Source organism: Pholis gunnellus (assembly GCF_910591455.1).
Source record: "Pholis gunnellus genome assembly, chromosome: 8".
NCBI classification, from domain to species: domain Eukaryota; kingdom Metazoa; phylum Chordata; class Actinopteri; order Perciformes; family Pholidae; genus Pholis; species Pholis gunnellus.
In genome coordinates this window covers 12,697,752-12,716,930 of record NC_136534.1, presented here as the reverse complement: position 1 = coordinate 12,716,930, position 19,179 = coordinate 12,697,752, and the positions used below count along the sequence as shown (strand labels likewise).

Genomic DNA, 19,179 nt, shown 5'->3' with positions numbered 1-19,179 from the left:
TGCGTAGTCGGTCCTTATAAACCTTGTGTTTTAATTACACCACCAGCAGCAGCAGCAGGCACTCTAAACATACTGGCTCCATATTTTTTCACATCAGGGCTGTTAGACAACATGTGCACATCCAGGCCACATCCCGGACACAAATAAGATGTGGTCCTGTGATTGCTGGGAAGTTGAGCCTTTCCCCCCCAAACACATGAGTTCATCCTATTGTACCACAACTCCGTCTCATATATTCCAGCCAGGGTCAGGACAAAGTGTGGAGGGGTCTGTGTGTGTGTGTGTGTGTGTGTGTGTGTGTGTGTGTGTGTGTGTGTGTGTGTGTGTGTGTGTGTGTGTGTGTGTGTGTGTGTGTGTGTGTGTGTGTGTGTGTGTGTGTGTGTGTGTGTGTGTGTGTGTGTGTGTGTGTGAGTGTGTGTGTCAGTGTCATGAACAGGAATGTGTGACGTCATTCAACCAAAACAGGGGGCACAAGCACTGTAAATAGCCCCCCTTAACCACAAAAAGAAAAACACACCCATACAGTAGTTTTATGGGTTTACTCCACTATATACATTGTTTATGAGATGGTGGAAACTTTAAAAAGTTGTGTCGGAGTGCCACTAGCCTTCCTTGTATGTATTCTGAAATAATGTATCCTAAAAATAATGACCCATCACCCATTTGCTTTACTTTATGTTTTCTCCTCCTAAACCAACAAGCAGTGCTAGAAGTATCCATATCCTTTAAATTAGGAAAAAAAATAGCTATATCACACTGTAGAAACACTCCATTAGGTGAGATTTAAAAGTTGCAGAAAAATGGCTAAATAGTAGGCATAAGTGTTATACTATCATATATAATTTTAGAATAGTGATGCATTGAAGTTGGTGGAGCCAACTTAAAGCAGCATATATGCCATTGTTTGTTGGGTAGTTTCATATTTTAGTTTTGTAAGCTATGTAAAATCTTAATAAAGTACCTAACTGTCAAATAGCCGTGAAGTGGAGTAAAACGTCGGCTACTACAGTTTTTCTCACACTCCCTGTTTAGCTCTTTAATTCTATGGAGCATCAGGAAAAGGCTGAGGCGTTTTGCTGACTCAAAGAGCAGCGACTGAGTCAACTAGCTCTGGATATATATATATAACACCGGATGTAAGGGAGCGGATGAATATCTGCCCCCAGGCTATTTTAATACGAGACACAGTTAGTAATAAGCTAACATTAAGCCGACTGTTTATTGATACCAGCACTGATCTCAAACTCAACGTTTACTCGCGGCTCAATTTGCGCACTGCACCTTTAAAAACAAACCGTTCCCTGCGTTCAGTCCCAACGGTCGTCCCGGGTCGGCCACGTACGGCTCTGTGCTTAAACGGTTCTCCCACGGTCCGGTCGTTAACGGTAGACGACTTCTACCGGTCAACCGTCGCGACTTTGACGACATATTAGCGAGTTGGGACGACTTTGAAGTACTTTTTTTTTTTCTCGACAGAGATGCGGAGGACGTAGTTTGTGAATGAGGGTTCCCCGCTGGGACTGTAAAGCGGGAGGAGGGGGCAGTCCGCGGGGTCGTCCAGGCTATCTGATCTGGGATCTGCTCACTTTTATAACCAGACAGACGGCGGCTTGTTCGAGGCAGAGCTGAGCTGGGACGGTTTCTCCGAGGAGGACGCGGAGTCTTCAACTATTTTTAATTCTTCACGCAGGACAACAATAAGAAGGGGGAAAGTTTGGAATAAGAGAAAAGTTTCACCCTCGTCTCCTGTCAAGACCACGAGCGGCTGGAGTTGTAAGCTAATAATTCACTCTGGAAATATCACTCTTTTAGACTTTAACCGTGACTTTACTTCATTGACGCAGACACACCAAGTATCATCAAAATGGATAAATACGAGGATTTAGGACTCGAGGCGAGTAAGTTCATCGAGGACCTGAACATGTACGAAGCATCCAGAGACGGCTTGTTTCGGATGAGGAGGGATGCGGGAAATAACCCCGACTTTGAGGAGACGAGAAGAGTTTTTGCCACTAAAATGAGTAAAATACACATGCAGAAACAGCAAGAGGAGATGGCGAAAAACACCCAGGCCATGAAAATGAACGGGGCCCACAACAGCACGTACTACACCAAAGACAGACCACCCATCAATAGTTACAGGCAACCACCGTGCGAAGCGGCCGCGAAGCCCCCGATGCTCTCTGGCCCCGTGCCGGGCACCACGGCTGGGGCTCAGTACGCACCGTTTGACGGCCAGAAACACCACACGGGCGTTCAGTCTGAACCTCCAGCTGGCAGGGCGTATGGCTACGGAAACAATTACGATAATAAGGAGCCGCATTCATACCAGCACAACACCGCTACTACTCCCCCCAGCCCAGGAAACGCGTCTCTCAGCGCGCCCACACACGCTCGTTACCCGGTCAGCCAGCCGGCTGCCTGGGCCTCATCCAGAGAGAGCCAGCTATCTACGTCTTCGTCTGGGTCTGGAGGCAGCAGCATCTCATCTAACCCCCAGCGGCAATCTACACCTCCCACCGCCAACAGTCTAACACCCCAGCAGATTCAGGCTGTCACCCCGTCTCTAAACCTGAGTCCACCCAGGGGATGGGCTGGAGAGCCCCCTGGCTCAGCTAAACCTGACTTCATCCCTGCCCTGCCTCTGAGTGCCTTCACAGCAGGAGCTGACCATTACGCACCATCTTCTCCAACCTCGAGACCCTCCACCAGCCACAATGGTGCTCTGGCGGCGTCCTCGCTCCTACCTGAACCTTTTGAAACGCCTCTACCCAAAGCCCAGGTGGCATCTGCTGCCTTGATTCCTGGCAATGTGTCCAAGAGCAGCAGCCAGGGTCAAGGCCGGGGCCAGATACCGGTCTGTGGACACGCCGTTGGTGCTGAAGCTGAAATGCTGTGCCCCTCCAGGCCTGTCCCACTACCCTGCCAGCCTCTCCTCGCACAGACCCCCGAACAGGGGCCTTCAGCAGCTGAAGTAAAGTTAGAAGCGCTCACCAATCGACTGGAAAAGGAGATGGATGCCCAACCAAAGACTGACTACTTCGGTAAGACATGTTTAAACTATCCAATCTCAACAAGGGGCTTCTGTCAGTGTAAAAAAACCCATTGAAAGACAGAACCGCCCACCCACAGTTCACAACATGAATCCACTTGTTTTTGATTTCTTATTTACATGCACACACTGTCACCCTTTGTCGCCCTTCTTCTGTGTTTCCCTTACACACAGACGCACACATTTATTCTGTGTGTTTCTGTGTCGTGATTATGAGTGCAACCCAACTGTCAAGAGTCGTTGTTTGGTGGCATTCCTGGTGGTCTTTGCTGATAAAATAGCTAAACTTATGAGGCAAGCTTCTCTCTTCTTTTTTTATTCTGCGGAATGCAGACAGAATAATTAGCTTTTTTTTTTTTCTTTAAATGATTCATTTGCCCACTTGGCAGCTGAAACAAACCCTTCAGCAGTAAAAAGGTGGGGCCAAGGCTAGACAGCAGAATGTTGCCCTCCATCTCCTCCCAGACATTTAATGTATTACGAGACAACATGCACGACAAAAGTCATTAGTTAGACCTTGATCACTTCCGTCAGCTCTGTGACAGTTTTAATGTTAGTTCCCATAGCAGTAGCATTGGCACATTATATCATCACAGGTCTGTGCTTGGCTCTTTGTGAGCATGCCGTGCAACACCTGTGATGGTTAGTTCTGGTATTTGGGGGCCCACTAGGAACAAGGAACCATGGCTGTTGTGTTATGATAAAGAAGACAACACATTTATCATGAAGATCATTTCTTGCTTGTGAAGTTTTATGATGTGAGATGTGCTGTACGTTGCTGGGAGTGTGTTCGCCTCAGAGGAAGCCGGTGCTCACATGTTAACCAGGCGTTCAAAAACCGGATGTCCCCCTATGGGAAAGCATGACATAAGAGAAAGAGAGCGTGGGATGGGTGGTATCGTGTTTGAGGCCACAGAGCACCCCCTTCACACACACACACGCACACAGCCCACCATTGCCTCCTTGTCGAAAGGGATTTCACAATTTGAACGCACAGCCCCCCCCCCCCCCCCCCCCCCCCCGACGTGCTTATATTGGTGTGTAAGGGAAGATGTTATGGTACACGTCACTGTCACGACGCGGCTCACAAATAGCACAGTGATGTGTGGGAGAGCACAGTGTGCAATCAGCTCAAGTGTAGCTTCGAAGTAATACAACATAGGCCTCTTTTTTTCACACCCGTTCCCACATAGACGTAGCCCACACATGGCTCCTGTATGGAGTTTTCCACTAGACCGAGGCTCGTCCTCTGAGTCATGCTTTTAATGCCAGAAAAAAAACTGTCATCACGGAAGACCTTCTGAGCCGTGACTACAATATGTACATGCATTCTGTTAAGCACCTTTGGTGTATTGTCGTATTTGTGGATCCCATTATGTTTGAAGGTTGTCAGGTTAAAGTTTCTTTGAACATAATGTGCCTCTAAAAGTCTCTTCCAGTTTAACCAATCCAGTGAGCTGTGTCCATACACAGGGCGGGCTGGGATTCATCAGAATTCACGACCGTGTACCCCAAGTGCTGATTGGCAAAATTACAGCTGGAGGTTCTGGGAAAGTGAGTCCACTGCCAAAGCGGCTGCACCGGGGGGAACACTGAGGAATGTCTGAAGGAAGAGAGCGAGGAATTTTAGATATGAGGTCTTAAGATATAAAGGGGAGGGGAGTCCCAGTCAAGTTTAGAAGCGTCTGCCATGTTGAATGGATGAGTAGACAAACAGAGAGATTCAGGAACACGTTCGTAAGATGCTTCTTTGTCCTCGCCCACAAGAGCCTGAAAGGATATGAGATTTATAGACAAGTTCATCCGAGAGGGGAGAAGTGGTGGGACGTCCCAGTGTTCTCCCCCCCCCCCCCTGACTTTCTCACACACACACACACACACGCCCATTCAGTTAAGCATTAAATGTTGTGTTAAGATGGAGGATTAATTTATCCCATCTGGCTGTTGAGTGGAAAACTTTGTCAGAACTCTTCCCGGGGATTCTTGGCTTGTGCTCTGGCAGGCATTTGGAGGCTTTCTTTTATGTGTGTGTGTGTGTGTGTGTGTGTGTGTGTGTGATATCCTCTCATGCGCTGTGGTAAAAGTTTGATAATGACGCCATAGTGACACAGCCTTCATCACATTTCAGTGAGAGTACAATGTACATATTTAGAAGTTGTATTTATTATATCATGTGGTGGACGCATTATAGACGGTCCATTTATAGTGACAATGGTTATCTTCTATTGCTCAGTCCTTTCAAGTTATTCTTAAAAATCAGATTACTTAGTGGTTGATTTGCTGCTTTTCATATTTTCATCATGTTGTGGACGTGTCATTATATGAATCTGAAACTTTGGGGTTAACTGTAGAAGTGATAACACTCAACAGCTGCTACAGCGTGTAGTCTCTGGCCAGCGAGCAGCCGTCTGCTGGCAGTTTTGACAACTGGGATAGGTGAGTGTGTGTGGGAGGGGGGGGGGGGGGGGGGGGGGGGGGGGGGGGGGGGGGGGGGGGGGGGGGGGGGTGCAGTTTTGGCGTGTTTTGCTTCCCCTCCCCCCTCCTGAAGCAGGCAGTCAGTCTCCTGAATAATCACGCTGTTTAGGAATATGGGACTCTGGCCAAAGACAGATTTGTGGCGGCCCAATCGGCAAGGAGTTTACTATGAAAACAAGGATTTTTTTTGGGTCCCAAACAGGAAAAGAGTGAATGGACCTTTACTGCATTTCTGTTCACATGAAGCATACGAATCAAAGCTATAAAGAAAGTAAGGAAAACTCTCCTTGGACCACTGAAAGATCACGAAAAAGTAGACTGTATGTGTTCCTGTTTGTCCTCTGACATGAATAGTTCACAGAAGACAAGCACAGAATGTGATTTGAAGGACCTTCACTCATTCATTCATTTCATACCTTCACGATAAGTTCACTAGTTTGAGGGGAATGAATACTTTATTATGTTTTCATGTAAACAAATAGCTTACATAAGATCCACATTCTTCTGCTCTCTAATAATATCCCTCTATTATCTCTAAATCTTCTTTCCAGCCTTTGGGGCCCCCGACGATGTGTCCTTTGTTGTGGCATTCGGAGAGGCTTTAGCTGAATTATATATAACCCTGTTGTATATTGCATTACTGAGCGTCTAAGAACAGAAACATTTGAAGGTTATTAAATGTAACAGTGTGTTTTTGGGGGAGGCAGCCGCGTGATAAGTGTTGGATACAGTGAAAACAGAAGTTTCTTTGTCAGTGCTTCTAGCAGGACCTGGGCCGGGCTCTTCTGCTGAGCTCTATTTCTTTATAAAAACAACACACACACACACACACACACACACACACACACACACACACACACACACACACACACACACACACACACACACACACACACACACACACACACACACATAACCTCATGCACACACATCTTCACTCTAAAAGAGAAGCTTGAGGTCTTGCTTCCATCGGTGCCATTGCCCTCTCTGCTACTAAAAGTAGATACTATTGATTGGGAGGTCGTATAATACTGTATCTGATTGATTCAGCAGCTATAGCTGACGAGCCATTACGGTTCACGGTCTGTGTGCCAGTTGTCATATCGCTCCATGCCGTAGAGTGCACGCTCAGAGGGAAAGATGGAGATTGGCAGGGAATGGGTGCAAAGAAAGATGCCAGGTCTCAGGAAAGTTGTGTTGCATAAGCAGCTCCAGATAAATACAAAAGAAGTTGTGTATTAATCACATGGAAACCCTGTGTTTTTGATGAGCAGTCCAAAGTCAAAGGAGAGATTATATAATGTTGCATGGCATGCTCTCATGTGATTTGCTTTCAGGGCTTTTGGTCTTTTATCTTTTCTTTCTTTGTATTTTCTTCTTCTTTTTTAAGTTGTGGATGAGTGGATGGATTCATATTGAGTACACTCCAGTGTCTTGATATCAAGCCACATTGAATGCGTGTGTAGTTCAGGTCGGAACATTTCGATTTTAATCAACGTTTTTATTACCAGACTTTTCAGTCTCTGAGCCAAGTCAAATAAGCAAATCAGGATATATTTCCCCTCTCAATGACACAGCCCAGGACCCAGCTTCCTGACTTTTTGAAGTGAACTTTTTTCTTTGTCTCCATTGTTTTTGTCTGGATTAATCTGGATCACAGCGTCTCTTCATTCCCCTTTATCTTCATACAATAGACATGTATCAGTTTATATCTCAGGTTTAGTATTGATATGTTTGGGTCGACGCACCGTGTCTACATCAAAATGTTAATTAAATGCATAAGTGGCTTGAATGTGTGCCTCCCTGTGACTTTCCTGACGTGGTCATATGCTGTGTTGTGTTCCAGGCGTCTGTGTTAAGTGCAACAAGGCGGTGTATGGAGCCAGCCAGGCCTGCCAAGCTATGGGAAGCCTCTACCATGACAGCTGCTTCACCTGCAGCGCCTGCAGTAAGTACTCACAGACAGCATACCTTCACTGACACTTTCACCTGCTCGTGTCACCTCCCGACTAATAAGCTGCCAAAGACCCCGTCCTCTTGATTAAAAGCTGAACGTTCTTCCTCAGTCAGTCGCTGCCCCCGAGCAAAAACCAACAATTATTTGGGGATTACTGTCCTGTGCTTACTGGTGTTTGGTTTCTGGGTGTGCCAGTCACTCCTCAAGCCCACACAAAGACACGCGGAGCGAGACTCTCTGCCGACCTGAGTTAACCACCAGTCAATAAAATTACCTTTAGTTCAGTCGAGGCTCATCGCCCTGGCTGCTCTGTCCGACGTATGTGTGACCTGTCGTTTCCTGAATGGACAGCCGTGCCCCTCCCTAGTGGAAGAACGACCTGGCCTCGTGCTCCAACCAATTAAAATCTCTGTCCCAATTATAAGATGGGTATGTGGAGAATGTGAGGCACTGTGGTGACCTCCACTCAGGCTTATTATTCTGCAGCACCTTTGACCTTGCTGCTTACGCCCCCAAATATATGATTAACATCTCCGTGTTTTCTTTTACCCCTCGTCCTGTGTGTTTATACGTGTCTGTGTGTGTGTGTCTGTGTGTGTGTGTGTGTGAGAGCGAGGAGATGAAAAAGAGGAGACATGGAGGAGACCACATACCTCTCATACCTTGCTCCATGTGAGAGCATAAGGGTTGTGCTCGCTTTGAGTGGCCCCCAGGGAAAAGCATCTCAGCCAGGGGGGGGGGGGGGGGGGGGAATGCAGGCATAGGGGCCCTCAGTAGGTCCGGCTCCAGGAGGACACTGGCTGCTGTTATGTCAGCTGAGGTGGGAGGACAGTGTGGGACAGGGAGGCCATTCAGTGAGAGCACAGCGCACTCAGCCAGCAGGCAGGGGCACGCTGACACATGCATGTACTCGTGGCTGTGCCCACACATTAAACAGCACAATGCAGTTGAATATACAGAGCCTGTATACTAAGCATCCCTTCTTCATCTTCCTCCAGAGTCAGTATGTCAAGAAATCTGTCATTCTTTGTGGAGTTGCATAACCCCCCCCTCCACACACACACACACACACACACCAGTTCCTCGGAGGTGACTGAGAGGAGAACATTCAGGCCGCATGTCTGGGATTCAGTACTCTGGGCTTCCCTCCAGGCTAATCATCGACTGAATACAAACAACGCGACTCCAGTTGGAGATTAAGCTCAAGTTTGTAATCAGGGGAATTAGTTTACACATTAGCCAGCTCAAATAATAATATAAGTACAAAAAAAAAGCAATTTCCTCTCCTTATATGAGACTCTATTATTCTTTCCAGTATATTTATTGTTTTAAAGGAACAGTGGTACACAGACCCTCTGTCAGATTCTGCTTTCATAATATCAGGCGCTTACTGCAGCAGGCTTTGGAGAATACAAACAAGGATCTGATTGGTACATTGTATGCTAACATCTGGTGGGTAGACTGTCAGCACCTTGACCAAACACCCCAGGTGCTGTTCACAGTCAGAGAAATGCATTCAGACTAGCAAAAAGCACTTCTTCTAAATGCAGGAATGATTAAACATACATAGACATCTTTAGCAGGGCAGGAGGTGAGACTTAATCTCATAGAACAGAGTCTACGAATGTGAAATTTGTATATTTGGTATACGTTGCTTTTTTTTGCTAATTTACTCACAGGAAAGAACAGGGTTGAGTCCCCATTAGGAGGACATGGCAGAGTAATTGTGAATTTCTTATTTTCTGAATGGGATTACATAAAGAAATTCATAGAATATTTTAATTAGAAAACGGCCTTGTGTTGTGTTCGGTCCCTCAGGTATTTTACATTTTTATGAAAGCGCAACAGTCGCAGTTCTTTTCAAATAGTCAGTCCTGACTCCTGACTTTAATTAAGCTCTTATCTCTCTGGAAAGCTCAGAGCCTTCCCTCTCTGACTCACTGGGAAAGAAGACTGTGTGGAGGAGGGATGGCCCATATCTCACTTCCTCCTTCCCCTTCTCCCTTCAGGGACACAGTGCCAGGACTGTCTTCAGTAATTGCCCGAGGCCAGCCTCACACCTTGGCCCGATCAAAATGACTCGTCTCCTCTTAAGTTAGTTATTGCGTTAGCCGTGGCCACATCTTACTTGCATGACCATTATCATTCTATTAAAGTAAGGTAAGGTAGTTGTGAACAGCTGATTCAGAGAATGTCATGTGCCACTGATATAAAAAAGGAATCACAAGGTTTCAGTTCATTTCTTTGTTTCAGTTTTCTACTTTGTTGTTGCCTCTGATTCTGTGTGTAGTTCAGGCTTTTTACAATCAAAATATTACAGTGGTATAGTACATTTTGTGGAAAATGAATAGATTTAGGGATACGATAACCATACAGGTCTGCTTTTAGCTAATACAGCAAATCAAAGTGCTTCATCACATGGATGCAAATAGATAAAGCTCTAACAAAGCCCTATTATTTAAAATGTCCTTTACTGCGCTTCTGCCTTCAGCTGCATTTCCTCTCATCTTCAGAAGGAAACTGTGAAATAGTGGCTACATGACTGTGTGAGACTATCTGGATACAAACATTCAGGTAAACAGAGCGTGGGAGATAAAGAAGGCTCCTGTTCACCAAGGTTAACCCCCTCGTCTCCTCTGCTGTCCCCTCCTTCACCTCCACAAAAGGCCAGGAATGTTTTCTCTTCCTGTGGGACCTGGTCAAGAATAGCTATGTAAAGTGGTTTTGCTGTGTGTGTGTGTGTGTGTGTGTGTGTGCTGCTATAAGAAGCCAGCTCCAGACCATAGACCTATTAAAGCACACAGAGAGACAGGAAGCATACCAGGCATGTGGATAGACACCAGAAAGGAACAAAGAAGAAGAATAGCAGGTGGTTGCAGGTCTTGGCCTGTGGTTGCCGTGAAATCCAATACAGCAGAGTGTTCAATCTGTTGCACCTGCCCACTAATTCAGTTGAATCAGCATTTTTACCCTCGCGTGTTTGATCCAGATGTGTTCCTTGTCCGACTGCAACCCACTCTGTGCCCCAGCAATATTATATTAAGACACCAAAGATCCATTTGTTTGATTTATCTGCCCGGAATTCAGCAAGATAGAATGAATATTGCAAGAGGGTCCATTACCTTCCAATGGGTGTAATTAATCACCGCCGCCTTTATGCATTAGCGCTCCAACTATTTTCTGAGACTGGCCTCATCTCATAGCGTTGCAGGATTTTCCAGTAAGACAATTCAACATTCTATCGTTGACTTAGTTTTTCTCGTCTGCTTTAATCTACTTATTGTAATTCAATAATAGGAATATGTTTTTTTTCTCAGAGTACCAGGTGCTGCTGTGTTTTGCTCTCATGAAATGATCCAAATGGACTTTTCTGTGTCTGTTCCTGCAGGTCGGAGGCTGAGAGGGAAGGCGTTCTACTATGTCGGAGGAAGGGTTTTCTGTGAAGAGGACTTTCTGGTGAGCGGTCAATACACAATCAATATTTTGTATACCTCCACTGAGGTATGTGGCCTTCTGACATGTGTTGCATTAGGTTGAGATGACACACAGTACCTTTCTCATGCTGAGCTGCATCCAGTCAACATCTCTTGTCTCATGGTTTACAAATCTCTCTGTATTGATAAAAACAAGAGGTTATCCGTTTGTCCTTAAATTACCTTTCAGTCTGTGTACCGTACACACTTAATAATCAACCTATACTCAACTTGCCAGCCTTTAACTTAAATACGAAATATTGGCTAGAGACTGTAACCGTGTCGCGCAGTTTCTTGCATCTAATGCCGCTGATTCATATCAGTTTCCTCCCTTTGGGTGGGACTGGAAGGAGGTCGGTAAGTGGAGAGGCTGCTTTGCTGTGGTTCATAGTGCAGAATGAATGGTGGTACCTTTCAGTATGCATAATCATAGGACGTACATTGAACACAATTGAAACCCCCCGTGGTAAAATGTGTTGTAATTTCCAACACACATTTTCCATTGTACATGTTCTCATAGGAAATCCACCTTTTTTTGGGTTGTATTTTCCCAACCAATCCTTCACACTGCCAGTAGCTCTGTGTGTGTTTACCTCTTGAGCCCTCCGTAACAGACCTCATCTCATTCACTTTCCACCAAAAGCTCCTATAGTCGCTCAATTAAAATCCAAATTTATACTGAATTAAATTAGCTCTGGCTTTCTCCCTCTATGTGCGGTTAATTACGCCTGCTCTTCTGTTAGTGTGGCCTCTGCTAACTGGCGCTGCTCATACATATTAACACATGATGAAGCTGAGCTGGCCGATTCAAACACTGCATCCGTTAAATACCTATCTCGGAAACCTGCACCATATTGACTTTTGTTCAGCTTGCCTCAGAGAGGGAACGTTTAAGCAGTTTTAAAGAGGGGGTTTGAGTAAAACTACACATGTTAAACCACCGTGTACTTTACTTTGGATTATGCCTGGGAGACATTGTGGAGCTGTTTAGTGCTCAGTCTGAAACAAAGAGTCAAGAGATTTCAGTCATCCATTAAATCACCAAATTCCAATGACATCACTGTCGTCTTTTCTCTGCCTGTTGAAGTACTCTGGTTTCCAGCAGTCTGCAGACAAGTGCAACGCGTGTGGACATCTGATCATGGACATGGTGAGTGTGTGTTCCTCCCCTCCGGTTCTGTGTACTTTTGAGGGATTTGTCTGCCTGAGTGTGTTTGCGTGAATGAGTCCGAGCCAAGTGATCTCAGCAGACTTCACCCTAAATAAGCTTTCTGTGGGCACATCTGGATAAAGACTCAAGAGGAAGCATTGGCTCTGCATGTGCATCTCTCCTTCACAACCACACACACAGAGACTCATGGGTAAAAATGAGTCAGGAAGTGACCCTGCATATGAAGGATTTCTTTAGACATGATTCTCAACATCTTCTCCATCCAGCAGACAGAGATGAATGCGCTGCCTGCTTTATCTTTATATCTACACATTTAAAATGCTGTACGCAACATACAACATATTGTCTTCTTTTGTCTTAAATTTGCTAGAGAAGTTTTAGTAAGTTAATTTAATTGCTATATGTTTTCCTTTTAGCTATATTTGATAGGTATGATTCTTTGTTTTCAGGATATATATATATATTCTTAGCTTTGTCCTATTCTCAGCTGCTGTTATGATCAAATATACCCACATTTAAAGTTCATCTAATCTAAAGGGAAAGATTTTTTATGAACAATGTCTATTTTACTATGATTGGATAGAAATTGTGAGTAATGAATTAGATTAATTCTTCACTCCTTTCTCTCTTTATAGATCCTGCAGGCCCTCGGGAAGTCTTACCACCCTGGCTGTTTCCGCTGTGTCATCTGTAATGAGAGCCTTGACGGAGTGCCCTTCACTGTGGACACCGAAAATAAGATCTACTGTCTCAAAGACTACCACAGGTGAATGCCACTTATTTTTTCTCACAGTAATTTCAAAGGAACAAGATGATCGCATTATCGGTGGGGTAAATTAGTTTACACTGGGAAAGGTCGAGGTGTCTTATTCCAGATGACAGCACAGCCCCTGAACATTTCCCTCGCTGCTGCAGGATGTGGCTGAGAAGGGTCGACCGAGTTTATTTGCCACGTGTGGCAGACACATGAGAAGTGTAGTCAGGGATGAAAGGAGAGGGAGGGGGAGGGGAGAAAAGACCACTGTCCAGGCAGAGGTGTGAAGAGTGGCGTGCAGCCACGGCTTGTTTTATGAGTGTGAGAACATTTTGAAGTTGTGCCTGTTAGCCACTTGTATAAACTGCATATAGAAATATAAGCTGTAGCACTTCAACCTTAACGGCAGCCTTACAGTTGCAGCCTTTCTCCTCCCTGCTGGGACAACATGTACAGCACAGCGAGGCACGTGGACCATCGCTGTCTGGAAGCTCTCACAAGTTCTCTACGCTGATTCAATCAGACAAACCGTATTGTGTGTATACAGTATGTGTTTGACTTTTAGCCACAGTCATGCCCATCCACACTGAGAGGCCCTTTGTTATTCCCTCAGACATCCAGGTGCCAGCCATGTGTGTGGAAAGAATGAATTCATTTTACTTTTTTGTTTTTCTGCTCCTATTTGAATGTGGGGAATCACGTGTGTGAGGGAAAGCCAGCACATCTGCAAACCGGCCGTCTTGAATCTAGTCAGGGTCAGGGGAGAAAGAGAGGGAGGCGTAACAGGTTTAGGTGTCGGGAGACAGACATCAAATATTAACTGTAACCTTTATAGTCTTTGGATAGAGTGGATTCAAATTCAGGACATGAACTTCTTTGAGTGCAGTTCAAAGTGATCTATGAAAACCTGTCTCCTCGTGCTCTCCCAGGGTCCTGGCGCCTAAATGTGCATCCTGTAACCAGCCCATCCTGCCCTCAGAGGTAAGCTAACACTCGCCTGTATTTAGGACTGGGGTCGTGATTAAACATTATCACATATAGTCTTTCCATATCATCATGTTTTGACCAAATTCTCCTATCAAGGTGTTGTGGTTAACTTGTCTAAATCAATACGTTTAACATCACACGTTGAGATCCTTGCTGTTAAATGTACACTCACTGGGATGAGGGTTTTAACATCTAAATGCATTAATATTAAGATAATGCTCTGCTAATAAGCACAAAACTAGTTTTGTCCATACTGTGTGCCCGTATGTAGTGTGTGTGAGTTTGATTATGCTCCTGGCAGTGCAGTAGTTTTAGGATGAAGTGCTGTCAAAAGACAAGTTTCAATGAATTCCAGCACGGTGTGAATGATCCGCTTTATACCTTCATTACACCCAGAAGTTGTTCACGTTTACCTTTAACCACCAGATGCTCAGCAGATTATGAATCCTTATCTGATCGTGTTTACTCAGTTATGACCCAAACGCAGAACTAAGCTGCGCTAGTAGCATGTAGTTCAATATAGCCATATTTCCCTCTGGACTACAGGTCAAACAATGTGAGGCCTGATGCTTCTGGGCTTTGATTCGATGCGGTGTCAAGGAGGAGCAGATTGATAGTCGGGAGAAGTGCAGTTCACACGCAGGCAGGACGTGCTGGCAAAAGCAAAGAAATGTCCAAAATTAGAGTTGGCTTTGCTGGAATGTCCCCTGCCCTCCCCTTTGAGTAAGCAGTGAGGCCGGTATTTAGAGGAGAGGTAGTGTGTGTGTGTGTGTGTGTGTGTGTGTGTGTGTGTTTTGGGGTGGGGGGCTTTGTCTCTGTGCTTTTATGTAAGCTGTTGTTACGGATGTTCAGGGGAGTTCCCTCTCAGGCTGATATTGTAATCAGAGAAGGATGACTGAAAGAGAAATACCTCCTGTCTTGAGGACAAAGAGCACACACACATTAAATGTACAGATACAGGGTCTTTGTACTTGCTTATAAATGATTTGCCACGGTCTTTGGCTCCGTGTGGCTATATTCTTGTATGCCAGTATGATTTATAATTTATAAGTACAGACAAGTCAGCTCTTGGCTTACATCGGTGTCCGAAACGAGTGTCTCCTTCTGGTAAAGATTGACTTCATTTGCATTTGTCTGACTTTCATTCCAGGGGTCTGATGAAACCATCCGAGTTGTATCCATGGACAAAGACTATCATGTGGAATGCTATCACTGTGAGGTGGGTTAAAGAAAACAAAATGTCACATTTCTCTGAAGCTTTGCGTATGTTACGTGGCTCTGAGCCAGGGACCCTCTGAATGGCTCATTAAGAGATATAATGAGTAGATCCCTGATCTTAATTACAGTCTTGGCGGTAATGACATACTGCTGAGGAGAGCAGGTATGCAACGCCACATCATCCCATATCTCATCATTTCACTCAAGTGCCTCTTCTTCTTTTTTTGTGCCAAAGGCTGATTGACAGCTGAAAATAAAAATCAGTGGGCTGTGAGGAGCAGCACCCTGTTTTTTTTCTTAATCGTTCAAGCTGTTCAAAGAGGAGCATCTTGACATTTGAATTATGTCTTTGTGAACATTTCTGTCTTGAAACGGCAAAAGACAGAGAATGATTTATGAGAATAACTTCTATTGATGTTATGTGTGATAGTTTTACATAATCTTCTTGTATTTTATTACCTTTGCCAAGGATATTTCAGAAAACATTTATTTGTCATTTTTCACGCTGATGTATGTATGTATGTATGTATAATTAAATCTTTTCTAGATTATTGCTATGTATCTATGTCATTATCATTTAATTTATTCATTGATAAATATCTCTGAGCTCAGGTCTCACTTGTAAATGAGATCTTAAACTCAATGTGACTTCCTGATTAAATTCAGTATATATAAAGGAATCCTTTCTTGACCAGAGATTTTCTTCTTCTTTTCCCGGTATGCACATATTTCAGATTTGCTAATATGATGAGTTTAAATCATTTCGTAAATGTAGAAATGAATCTGTTCTAAAAGCTGTCCTTGCACACTATCGCGGTAATTATTGCTGTCCAATCTGTCAGTGCTGTGAAATGAGGTCAATGCAGAGCAGATATCGCAGCAATTATCCTCTATTCTTCTGCTGAAGCTCTCGTAGGCTGTCAGCGGACGTGTCTAACCCTTGTTCCTCCTCTTTGCTGATCAGGACTGTAAGATGGAGCTGAACGACGAGGAGGGTCACCGCTGCTACCCTCTGAACGGCCACCTTCTCTGCCACTCCTGCCACCTCAAGCACATGGAGCCTGGCTGCTCCTCTCCGGTCGCTGCAGCCGCCTCCTACTGACGCGACAGCGGGTGGAGGGGGACACCTGGTGGATGTGTGGAGGAACTGCCAAAGCGTGACTGACAGCAGGAAGCCGACGTGTGCAATTCTTGTTGTAAAGGATTGATTAATGCAATGCATCCGATCATACTGTGGTTTGATGTGTATTTTCGCAGGAATGTTAATGAAGTTTCCATTATGCCTAAAGAGGTTTTCACCCAATAATGAAGGATTGTAATACACCAAAGCCTTACTTTGAATACGGCGAAGCATTGGACTTTGTGTGGCCATAGTTTTTTTTTTTTTAATGTAAATATCAATTGCATTGGCTGTGTAAATATCTGGTAGTCAACTCATTTTAGAAACGATGAACCTTCAACTTCATGTTCAATCCGATTCAAACCATAAATGATCTGCTTCTGCTAGCTTATTAGCTATGCTGTGGGAAAATAATGATTCAATCATGATAACGTTGACGCAATAATAACAGCTGGTGTGTATTTATATAAGACAAATATACAAAAAAGTAACAGATTGGCGTTGAGCATCATGATAGAAATGATTAGTATAACAACAACAACAATTTTCCAATTTTTAACCAGAGTTACAGAAAGTTACTCTTTTCTTGTCTAGGTTAGCTGCACAAACACTCTGTCAAAGGCTTCTATTTGTTGACCTGCACACATGAGCTGTCATTGTGGCTGTATGTCCTGTATGATCACATCAAATGATAACTCTTTAGCATGAGCATTCCATAGAAATATTAAACAATGCCATTCTCCCACAGGTTGCAATGCCTCTGTGTGCTTAGGGCCGACCATTTCACAGTCATATAAAACATTCTTCTTTGTTAAGTCGAGCAAGAGTGCTTCAGAGAGCCAGGTTCACATGTTCTCAATCAACAGCCATTTTCTGTCAAATCAAACTGTTCTAAGCACTTAAAGATCGGTTTGTGAGTTTTTGATTCACCTATGAAGAAGTTGGTATTAGGCTTGATCGATGTATTTTGTTACGTTTGCAAACATATATTTAAAAAGATATATATTGTAGCCCCATATTCATTTACTTTTGTTTCATTTTGACACGTGCAAAACCCCTTAAATACTAATTTGATTTGTAGTGGGAGTTACAGTTTTGGATTGTCTACCTTTGCCATCCAAATTCTATTCATGTCTTCAGTTCGCTTACTAAGCCCTCGCCGGTCATTTCAGTTCCTGTAGATTAAGATTAAGAGCAACAGAACATAACATATATGAGTGTTGTCAAGAAAATATTTAATAAATGCATTGCAATAGGACAAACATCAATTTCAATTTGGTTCTTTCTTTTTTTTACATAAAAGGCTACATTCAAAAAAGGCATGCTGACTCTGGTCCCTGCACTGCAGATTGAGGGCAAAAACAAATACAGTTCTCAACTTGCAGAATTTGCCTGATATCAAACATATTTTCAAGTATGTACACAGACTGGGGAACATTGGTGGTCTTGCTTGTCTGCAGATTTTCCTCTTTTCTTTCGTTTCTTAATTTAAAAATCTCAAATAACAATATAGATGAGTATGAGTATGTGATATACGGCTCTGAAACTAGGCAACTTCATCGATTTCTAATATTTGTTAAAAAAATGATGACTCATTCAGGAGTCGAACTTGCAATCTTCCGATCCACTTTAGTCAGACCATATCCATTGAGTCTTCTGGCGCCATCCTGGCAGTATTTGGTAATTGGACAAATGTTGGAAATTCTTGGTAGTGATGACAACACGATTGGCTCTCACACATGGGGCATCGATTGTCTTCTTGCCAGCATTGAAGAAGTAGTGCATTATTCTACGTAAGATACCAAGAATAACCTGAAATACCTCCTGAGCTCGTGGTATTGAATCCAGTTCTTTCTAACTCGTTGTGATCATCTAGAAATATGTTTGTCAGCAACTAAAATAACATATAAATGTTAAGTAGCCTGTGTTAAAGCATTGGTGGAAAGATATAAAAAAAAATGTAGTGGAGTAAAAAGTATAATATTTGCCTCTTCAGTGAATTGTACTAGAAGAATAACATATATAGAAATGCAAATACACAAGAAAAGAACAAGTACTTCAAAATTGTACTTAAGTACAGTACTACTGGCCACCACTGTTTGAAAAGCCCGCAGACACAAACTAAGGACCTTATGTGATGAGGAAGCAAACAAAGAATGTGACAAATGGGAGGATTATTATTATTTATCCACATAGTTTGAGTTCAGACAACACAGAAACGTCCACAACAATGATGATAATAACAATAACGTGTAATTATGATGATAATAACAATAACGTGTAACATAAATGACTTTAGTCGTAAATGAACTAAATGCCAATAAAATGTAATGAAATAAAATGCAAGATTATTAACAAAAAAAGAAACAAATTAGGACACAGAAACGTCCGAACCAGTTTTCTGTTTCTACATAATAACAATGAGGTCATAAGTTATATGTGACACTCTGGATGTGGACGGGTGAGCTTGACTTGTAGCTTTCATGGCATCCAGAGCAGCAGGGGATGGAAAAGTGGAGGAGAATCACTGGTCTTCAGTGGCGCCTATGAAGGTACCACCAAAGTGTGTCCATAGGACAGCTCAGGAGCGCCATTGTGCTGTCCTTCAATCTCAACTAAAATCCCAACATTTGCACGTATCTGCACCTTCATTGTGGCCAATCACCTTTCCGTCTTTAACCACAAATCAACCAGAAATTGTCCGCTGTGGCCAATCCGCGCTCGTGTTGCAACCAAGAATTAACCAAGAATTGACCAATGGACGTCTTGCAGCTGACGCGAATGTGCGGTGGCCGAACAACGATTTATTTGTTCTTACCGACATGGCGAAAGTAAGTCAATGCTTTGTAGCTATTGTCAATAGAAATGACTTGAGATATATCACTATTTGAATGGATGACCCTTGGCTCGGTAACTTTTTACTAACGTCTATAAGTGAGATTCTGATTGTAGTGGTGTATTTTTAATTAAGT

At 43.7% G+C, this 19,179-nt stretch overlaps 1 protein-coding gene across 1 annotated transcript; it reads left to right on the top strand.

Annotated features, from left to right (window-relative positions):
• The first annotated feature begins 1,344 nt into the window (after positions 1-1,344).
• Positions 1,345-17,460, top strand: limd1a (LIM domains containing 1a). Its single transcript, XM_079165036.1, has 8 exons — positions 1,345-3,044; positions 7,374-7,475; positions 10,873-10,940; positions 12,045-12,107; positions 12,764-12,894; positions 13,812-13,863; positions 15,020-15,088; positions 16,052-17,460. Exons 1-8 carry the CDS (start codon positions 1,865-1,867, stop codon positions 16,187-16,189), a joined length of 1,803 nt encoding a protein of 600 aa, XP_079021162.1. The 5' UTR covers positions 1,345-1,864; the 3' UTR covers positions 16,190-17,460.
• The last annotated feature ends 1,719 nt before the right edge of the window (positions 17,461-19,179 follow it).

Bases quoted from the DNA above. Each gene is read 5' to 3' on its own strand.
- limd1a (XM_079165036.1), top strand. From the start codon at position 1,865: ATGGATAAATACGAGGATTTAGGACTCGAGGCGAGTAAGTTCATCGAG. The intron at 13,864-15,019 runs GTAAGCTAACAC...CTTTCATTCCAG, and splicing joins AGCCCATCCTGCCCTCAGAG to GGGTCTGATGAAACCATCCG. The intron at 15,089-16,051 runs GTGGGTTAAAGA...TTTGCTGATCAG, and splicing joins TGGAATGCTATCACTGTGAG to GACTGTAAGATGGAGCTGAA.